Consider the following 10,283-nt stretch of genomic DNA (forward strand, 5'->3'; position numbering starts at 1 on the left):
TTTACTTCTTTATTTTTGGATATAGTACTTGCGTAAAATTTCATTTCTAAAAATTTAATAATTTGATGTTCTTATTGCTAATTTACGTCGCACTAGAGCTGCACAATGGGCTATTGGCGACGGTCTGGGAAACATCCCGGAGGATGATCCGAAGACATGCCATCACAATTTTGATCCTCTGCGGAGGGGATGGCACCCCCGCTTCGGTAGCCCGACGACCTGCGCGCGAAGTCGAGCACTTTACGGTAGCACAGTTTAACGAGGACCAATACCGCACACCCTCGGTCCCTACGCAGACTGATCCAAGTGGTCACCCACCCGAAAACTGACCGTAGCCAGTGATGCTTGACTTCGGTGATCTGCTGGGAACCGTGTCTTAACGATCAGTCCACTGCGGGACGCGAATAATTGAAGAAACGGGAATGAGATTGGAATTTCTTAAAAGAATTTTCTGCATACATATAAATAAAATAATTAAATAAAAAATCCTTATAGCTAATTCACAAATTTTGTACAATTTTCAAATTTTTAAATAATTTTTACTTTATGAAACTCTCGGATTTATAAAGCAGTAAAAAAAATTGAAAAATGTATTCATATTTTGCTAAGTTGACAAAGAAAAATTACTATAAGTAATTTTTTCTATTTGCTTTTCATTTATTTTTAAATTTTTTTTTCTTAATATATATTGCTTTAAATACAGATAGAAGCTTCATTTGTTATTATGATATGAATGTTTAAAATATAACAAAATTTAAAAATATATGTAGCTATTGCTAAAATTTAACAATAATTCTATATTGTTGTCATTCAATTAATTGTATTTACCAACTTTCAATTTAAAATTATTAATCTCCATAATGAAAAATATTCTGGATTTTGATTTATAAAATTCTTTTAAGACACTCGATTTTAGGAAGTTTAAGTTTCTTTATTTCACATACCTTTCATCGAAATGAATATGCCAAAGTACAATGTTAAAAGACTCCNGATGTTTAAATGAAAGAAAAACATACACACACAGTGGAGCGATAAAAATTAATAAAAATCTACATCCATATGCCCCCCCCCCCTGAAAAAAAAGTTTGTAATCATTGGTTGGGGCAAATAAAAGGATGTTTAAATGAAAGAAAAACATACACACACAGTGGAGCGATAAAAATTAATAAAAATCTACATCCATATCCTATTTTTTTTTAATATTTCAAATGGCATTTATTCTATAGTTAAAAAAATTACTTTTATTATCTTTTTCTGATGCACATTAATGCTCTTAAACTATCAAAACTGTTTGAAAATTCTATTTCATTCCTCATCAAATACTTTAGGCCAAATTTTTATTTATTAAAAATTTAATTTCATATAAAAAGTGACGGTAATATAAATTAAAAAAGTCAGTGAATAAATTATAGCTTAGAAGTTGGGAGAATACTATTCAACTGCTTACAATTTTTCGGGTGCTCTAACCTCTACTGTCTGCGCTCGCCTTCTTTCGGATTACTTCTTAATTCGTAAAATGTAATTCGTATAGATCTAAATTATTATGTTACCTGATAAATTAATAATCATAAATAAAACAAAAGGTAAAAACACACTTTTCTTGTGTTTATGAACGTTTGCTTTGAACCTTTCATTTCTGATCAACTTATTCTTAATTTGTTTCGAACTTTTGTTAGCAAAATTTAATCGGTATTGTGTCATTATATTTGGCCTCCTCCTCCATAATAGTAATTAGAAATGGAAGTTGAACTGCTCAAGATTTATCAGTTTTTTAAGTAATATATACAAATATTTAAAAACTTACTAAAAAACATAAAATTATAAATTTATATTTTCAATTTGGCTTAATTAATTTGAAATTAATATGATTTACATCTTTGGTGTTTAAAGAAAATAGGTCAAAATTATAGTTTTTTGTGAGAGTAAAATTTTAACAGTTTTTGAAATGTAATTTTAGTTAAGACAGTGCTCGAATACCAGGAGCTAATACCATACCACCCTGATCATCTTCAAAGAAAATTAACTTTACCTTTAATAGTTTTAAAAAGAATTGTTACATAAACTAAAATAGAAGAATCGTTTGTAGATTTTATTTATATGTCCTTCGGAAGTAACTCCATAATAATTTTACTCTTTTAGCTTTAGATAATTCATAAAATTAACAATAAATCGTATTTATGATTACTACTTTTCAATGAACCTGCCTTAAAAGATTGAATTGATAATAAATAAAGAGAGAACGATGGTTCAGATAACAATACTGTGTCATGAAAATAGGCATCCATATGTTTATACACTTATTACAAATTTATCCCGTATACTTGTACGATTATTACAAATTGTAAGTCATCTACGAAAAGTATATGAAGCCATGGAGCTAGTTCCATGGCTGAAACCACTATACGTAGCTCTTTTAATATTTCAAAACGGTTGAAATGCCTGACTTTTTAGGTCTCGATAATTTCGCAAAAAAACGTTTGGCTCTTAATATTAAATCCACATTTCACGTATTTCAAAACTACAGAATTTTTGCACTAATCAAAAATTTTTCGCATGATTTAGAAACAATTTGTAGCAATTTTTTTTATTTTTTATAAATGCTTATTATTTTTCATATTTAATTTAATAATGATGGAAAAACTTTGAAATTTAGTAATTTAACCCTTTAACGGGCCCTTTATTTCTAGTAAAGGTAAACTAAAGTATTTTTGGAATTGAAATTGTTTTAAGAACCGTAATTGATATTAAAAAGAAAAAACTTATTTAGTTTATAAAAATGCCATTTTTTTGGTGGTAAATATATTTAACATGACCTATTAGGAACTTACTGACTTTTATTTTTCTTTATTTATAAAATAAATTCCTTAAATGCTACAAACTTCAAAAGGAATTATGTATTTTATAACTTTTATACGTTTTTTAAAAGTGACAAATAGTTACCAATTTTATTCAAACTCACTTCAAGAAAGCTGAAGTTATTGAAAAATGGAAACCTAAATTAAAAGTGGTAAAACGTGGTGGTAAGTATACTTACCACGGCCTACAAAAGGGTTAAATGCTTTACATCAATTTAAATAAGTAGTTTATGTCATCAAATCAAAATTTGAGCAATATTATTCTTATAGTTTCAGAGTTATAAAATATCAAGGAAAATCGTATTTTTAAATTTTTATTTCTCAAAAAAATTTCGACTGATTCCATTGAACCAATTTCAATTATCCAAATGTAATTCAAAACAAAAATAATTCTTTATATATGTTACCGGCAAAGTATGAAACGCCGGCATTCTATAAAATGCCTAGGCATTGTACTCGTATATAATGCTGGATGATTTTAGGCAAAGTATGAAATATGAGAAGTACTACATACTTTCCCTAGGTATTGTATATAATACCTAGGCATTCTACAGAATGACAAATACTATTTAGGCAAAGTATGAAAAAAAAAAAACGTTCTGATGAGGTTAATATGTAAATGATGTGCATTTCTCAAAAATAAAAATGTTATTCTGAAAAAATAATCAGAGTGTCATTAAAAAAAATTTATTCAAAATGCGTAATGAAAAATGAAAGCTGTACAAAACATAATTTATGCCTTTCTTATTAAGGGAAACAAAATTTTCGTACAAAAAATTCACATTTAATTCACAATTATTTTCTGTTTAAAAACAAATATTGCACAAAATATCCATTTCATCTCCTGTACTAGCATGGCCACAGAAGATTTTATACTTTGCAGGTTTCTCATTTGGCATTTTATAGAATGCCTAGGAAATGTGTGAAATATAAATCATTTCATACATTTCCGGCTAGTTTTAGGCATTATATACAATACCTAGGCATTCCATAGACTGTCGGTAACATATATACAAAAATAATTTAAAAAAAAATCTTTTTTATTATTTTGTTTAAAAACCATCGAATAAATTTTAAATAGTAAAAATGAAAATATTAACATCATTTGAAATTATCCTTTTTTAAAAGACAAAATTTGAACAATATTTCTCGAATAGTTTCAGTTATATAGATTTAAATAAACCATATTTTTAAACTTTTTGCTGTAAAAAAATATCTGGTAGTCAAGAACTTAAATATTTCGAAAACAAAGTAGGCGGAAAATACAGTGATTGAGAAATAGCAGTGTTTTTATCTTATATCTCTAACTTGTCACTACTCGTCTTTTTCTCCAAATAAATCGGGAAAGACTTAACTTATATATTCCGTGATTACAGAGTTGTAAGACGCGCTACGCGAATTCAAGAGGTCAAATTAAAGTGGTTTTTAAATATATTAAAAATAATAGTATTAGAATATTACTGGTAGATATAGGATGATTCTTTTTATATTTTTTAATTCATTATAAGATAGCAAAGTTGCCACCTTGCTCCACTTTATAGATGAGTATTTTTTTGCTATAGGAGAGTTTAAAGTTACTTTCTGCTTAGCATTTCAATCTGTAGTTAATTTTTCACCACTGCATTTTAAAAAATTATATGGGATTCATCTTTATTCTAACTATTCTACTTGCATTGTGACACTTCAAAAAAGTATGCTTTTTGTGGAGAACCTTCAAGTTTATAAAAAGTATCGCAACAACCTTTATTGTCTTTAAGAACTGAAGCAGAACACTTATGATGAGATTGTAGAAATATGTTTAGAGAATGGATAAATTTGTTTAGAACTTAAAAATGTTTATTTAAAACTCAAAAAGAAAAAAAAAAAACAAATTTCCAAAATTTTAGTAAGGCGTAACTTTTTATTGCAATAATTAGTGTAACACCTATTTATCAAACATGGTACTTATTGTAAAGTAACGCCTACTTTATAAATGCAGTTTTTAATGAAAAGTAACGCCTACTTTATATTTTAAACTCGACCCAAACAAATAGGATATGCACAGTAATAAATTTGTTAGTAAAATGGCACACTAAGTGGATAAAATGTAACAATCCTAAACTCTAACAATATGTACAAAATACCGTAAAAGTTATTAAAACTGGAACAAATGTCTCCCCTTTTTTATCTATCTTAGCTCAATTTCAAATTGAGATCGCATACCCCTAGGATTTTTGAGGAAGGAAAAAATAATAGTTATAAAAGTTTAAATTTGACAAATTTAATAAAAATAAAATACATCAATTGAAATTTCAGAGAACAAGAAAAAATGTTTTGATACCGAGTGCAAGACGATATCGGAATTTTTAATATCGCGATATAAAGTCAGAAATTATCAATAAGTATGATAAATCGTGTTATTTTCAGCATAACTCATTTACATAAATAATAATCAATAAATTAACATAATTTTGCTGCTCATAAAATACCGATTTCTGACATTACACCAGAAAAATGTTAATTTTAACGAGGCTCTCTTTGCAACCGATTAAAAAAATTTTCCTTATGTGTAAATTTGATTTTTCAGATAAAATCAACTATTTTTAAAATTTGAGATTGAACAACAAAATAAAAGTGGCAAACAAAGTAACATTCAGTCGAAAATTTCCTAGCACTGTAAAACACTGACGGAAAATGGGCCACCATACAGTATCCGTAATTTCAAGTATTTTTCACGCGTTGAAGTTTTTCGCTGGTTGATATTTAGTTTATTCAAGTTATATAGTGAGAATATTTTTATCGCTTAAGTTAAAATATCGATAATTTACGATGTATCACCCATCAGTTTGCAAGGAAAAAAAAACATCTTTTTAGAAGCATACACTTAATGAGAAAAAATTTAATTAGCTTTCCTTAATCTATGCTTATTTATTTGAATAAAGAAAAAAAAACAAAGCAATGTTTTAATACTGGGTAGCTACAGAAAAAAAAATGAACAAAATAGTTGCTTTTAGTAGCCTAAAAAAGAACAATTATTTATTAATTATTTATCACAAAATGCACTACAAGTGTTTTCAGCTATATGAAAGACATACATTGCAACTGCTAGCCTAGAATTTTAGAAAATGTATTTATGGTCTCAAAGGTTAAGGATAAAAATGTCCTCCACCACTAGATATAGGCAATTTAAAAAATCCGATAAACCAATGGTGTTCTCAAGTTCAATAAAAATTTTAGTTTGAAAATGTCTACGCTAATTTTAAATGTTAGAGGCAGTGGTCGGAAAAACTACATTATTTTTGTAGTTTATTAGGAATGCTTTGTTTACAGATGTAGCTAACTACAACTACTCTTATTTAAATATAGTGACTACAAACTACTTTGGAATTGTAGCAACTATTTAAGGAGACGAACTTAATTTGCACCTATGTTCAGAATGGTTTTGAATAAGAAATAGGATTACATTAAACGTAAGGGAATAATTAAGAAATATTTTTCATGTTTACACGAGTTATTCCAAAATATTTTTTTCAAATTTGTTCTTTTAACTTTCAATCTTTTTCAACAGTGAATATTTGATTTAAGAAATTATCAAATACTGAAATTTTATAAAAATTGTTTAATGCTCTTTTATATCCTCTAACAAATTAAGTACATAGAAAATATCTTCCCTTCCTTTTAAATAACACCATTTCATAAGTGTGCATTCACTTGAGAAAGTGTGACAAAGGTGATTAAATTATCTATTTTTCGTAATTGCTAGCTTAAATACTAGTTACACATAATTCTAAATATGTAATTTCCGTTACCGCTCAGCTACAGAAACAGGATCATTTCTATTGACAGATATGCGAAGATTTGTCACTATCTAATTCGAAAAATTAGTGGCTTTAGAATAGTGCTTCTTTTCTGAACTAAGGTTAAAAATAGCTGCCAGGATTCGCTACTAACTACTGTTTTTATGCATCGTACTACTCACTAAATTTTTTTTTAAAAAGTAGTACACTACAAACTATGAAAAAAGCAGCCACTTCTGACCACTGGTCAGACGGCACACAAAATAAATCCTAATCCAACCTAGCTATTCAGCCTACTGTATCAAAATGCATTAATTAGTAAGTAAATGAATAGGGAAATTGTGTTAATATAATACTCCATAGGTTAAAAGACACAAAAAGTTGAAAACTACTCTATATCATGTAAGAAACATGACCATTAGAAGAGAAATCCTTCATGGCAATTTCTTTTTCAACTAAATAAGTAATTCAAAGTTTAGAGAAAAAACAGTTCAAGTAATGCTAGAATAAACCATAAAGTTTCAAATGAATTTTTTTTCCTCCTCAAAATCGTAACAAATTACACAGTGAGGATAATCATACTTAAATTTGTTTGTATTGTAATATTATAATTATTATTATAAGCTTCATTGAACAGCTGACCTAATTTTGGGTTTACAACTACACTAATGTTCAACTCCGTAGTCTTGTAATTTTGAACCCAATCCAGAAGACAAGGGAGTTCCTGCATGAAGTATTTGGAAAAATTTGCCCTTGTGGCAATGGTGCAATTACCCCGCATTTGCGTTACATGGCGAGGAAGATTTCCCATGGTTAGCCTGATAGCAAGGGGACTCTTACCCATGATCCATCTACCACCGAGGATATTTTACGTCAGTACTGTGGTAAAGGCGTTTTTTCATTCTGCACATTTTAATAGAGGGCGTTGTCTTCTTTTGTTTGAGTTTCCTTTGCATTTAGTTTGCTTGAGAAATCGCTGTTTGACCGGTTTAATGTGAGTTTTTATTTCCTCAAGATTTTGTTGAAATTTCTTTTCTGATTTGGTTTTATGTATCTCTTCCTGGATTTCTATAAAACCTTCGGGATACTGAGACAGTTAATTTTGGCATTTGTCCTCTCTCTCTCAATAGAAAAGGTTTTGTTTTATGGCTTCCGAGGCCGGTACCCCCTGAAGACGTCGGCTTCGGTGGTCATAATTTTATTTCCATTGCTTCAATTATTCTTTCTTTTGAAAATTCTGCTGCTTTCAAGCACATTTCTTACAAAGATAGTTTAATTTAGATTTAATTATTTTGTATTCTTTTAATTAATGGTTTACATCTCAATTTCTCAAAACTTTAAAATACCAATGAAGGTGAAACAGAATTTGTCAAGAAAAGTATCTCCGATAGTAGAGCCTCCTCGTTGCCCGATTTGGGTCTAAATCTCAGTTCTCAGTATTTTTAATTTCCAAGACAAAGTAATTGTGATTTAGATTTTCAAATAAACTACAATTTTAAGTGTTGAAACAATACAAAACACAAAAGGTTTTCTTTTATTTAGAAAAAATTACAACTAATTTCCTACCACAAACAACAATTTGTTGGCATGAGAAATCTAGAAATATATATAACAGGGTAAGAAAGTTGGAATTATCACCGAGAATATCACATTAAAAGTGTTGCAGGAACACACACACAAATAATACATAAAAAGTCCTACGGGAATGTATTGTTTCCATTTGGCCTATTTAGTGATCCTATAAAGATAAAAATAATTATGATTCAGCACAGTGCAAAGAAATAATTATGCTACAACACTGAGCAAAATGATTCAATACAATGCAAAAAAATAAGAATGATTCAACAAAGTGATTCACCACAATTCAAAAATAATTATAATTTGACACAATGCAAAAATAATGAATTCTTATAGATAACTTTGCCAGCAGTTCCCCTTTTTGTTTGAATTTTTAATTATTCCTTCCCTCTGCAGAACTTTATAGATAAAGTAAACAAAGACAATTAAAAACGTATTTATGAATAAAAAGACATTATTTAAGAAAGATTTAATAAAAGGGATGTGGAATAAACCTAAATTAGTTTTTATGTGTGACAGTTCAATTTGAAGTCATAGAACTGTGACTTCTCTATTAGTTTTTTGGTGTAATGTCTGTTTGTAGCTGAAAATTAACAAAATTATCAGAATTATGTTGTTTTTCTTTCCCAATGAAAACTAAAAAAGAACTGTAGTAAATCATTGTTAAGAAAACATATTTCTCTATTAAAATATTTGGTAATCAAATATTTGGCCATCAAAATGATAAGGAAAGTTTTAGTAAATGCACGATCCTTTAATAAAATATTCAATATATTGTTATTAGAAAAATTAAATTTATGAAAAAAAATTATCCATTTCTTTTTCATCAGCATTTTACGTCAAATAAGTTCATAAAGGTAACTGAAATATGAAATAAGTAATTAATTATTAACCCTCCTGGCGGCGAACCCGTAATAACTCGGGAATCATTTCTACACGCAAAGCGGCAAGCCCGGAATAACTCGGGTTGCCTATCTGCCTCTCTAGCGGCGTGCCCAAGTTTTTGGCTGGTGTTTATTTTCCTTCCCCTACGACCGCCGACTGGGTACTAATTGAGAGGTGGGGATAGCTGTCATCATAAATCACTGTAACTGAGGAGTTGTGAGTTTATTTTGCAGTTCATTAGTAGTTAAATTGTACTGATAGCAAAAGTTTTGGGTGAAGGAGAAAAATTAATTTAATGTTTTATTTTATTTATTTATTTTAGCTTTTTTTCTTTTGTTAATATCAAATCAAACATTTCGTTCTTTCATTGCCATTTAATTTTTATTATTATTTCTTTTTTAAATTGAAGTTTTTCTTGGTAAAATTAGTGTGGGGGGATATATTATCGCAAATTACTTTTAACTTTTTTATTATTAATTATTTGTTTATTTTGAATAAATTTTAAAATATCTCTATTAATAATGTTCTGCAGTTTCATTATAAGGACTGTAAATTCGATATTTTGATAATATTCATTAATTGAATTTTAATTTTTGAACTTAATAGGAAGAGATTTTAACTTAGTTTAGATTTTGACTTATTTTATTTCTTTCACATTATTTTAAAAATTTTCTAGCAAAGAAGGAAATGAACAAAAAGAAAATAATAATAACAATAAATAAATAAATAAAGAGCGAATAAATAAAATTATGTTTTTTTTTTCATGTTTTAAGCATTTTCTTTGAATTATCGCATCTGAAATTTATACAGAAATAAAATTTTAAAAAAAATTTAACAGAATACGAAAGACAGTTATTGAAATTTTAAAAAATAACTTGCACATTCAAAAATTTTTTTGCAAAATGAAAAATCTTATAACCGCAAAGAAACCAACGAGATTAAATATCTTTTTAAATTTAATTTTAATTAAAGTTTATATAAAATTATATTAGTTTAAATAATATTAGTTTATATAAAAACCATATAATAATACTTTGAAGCAATTTTTCCCAGCTAAACTCTGATTACTTCCTGTGACAATTTTAATATCAAGTGATACTATCAAGTAATTTATTAATAATGAGAGTAAAATTCTTAAAACTAAATAAGATACTTGTTTTATTGCGTCATAATAAATGAATTTAACGAA

General features: G+C 27.8%; 1 protein-coding gene across 2 annotated transcripts in view; it reads right to left on the reverse strand.

Moving 5' to 3' along the window:
• Positions 1-8,124: 8,124 nt before the first annotated feature.
• Positions 8,125-10,283, reverse strand: part of LOC107450683 (myb-like protein Z) — a 41,655-nt gene continuing 39,496 nt past the window's right edge. For both annotated transcript variants that reach the window (XM_016066537.3, XM_016066535.3), the window contains exon 18: positions 8,125-8,369. In XM_016066537.3, coding sequence (XP_015922023.2) covers positions 8,361-8,369 — 9 coding nt within the window. In that variant the 3' untranslated portion in view covers positions 8,125-8,360. The remainder of the gene's footprint in view (positions 8,370-10,283) is intronic.

The sequence above is a fragment of the Parasteatoda tepidariorum genome, chromosome 9, assembly GCF_043381705.1.
Source record: "Parasteatoda tepidariorum isolate YZ-2023 chromosome 9, CAS_Ptep_4.0, whole genome shotgun sequence".
NCBI lineage: Eukaryota > Metazoa > Arthropoda > Arachnida > Araneae > Theridiidae > Parasteatoda > Parasteatoda tepidariorum.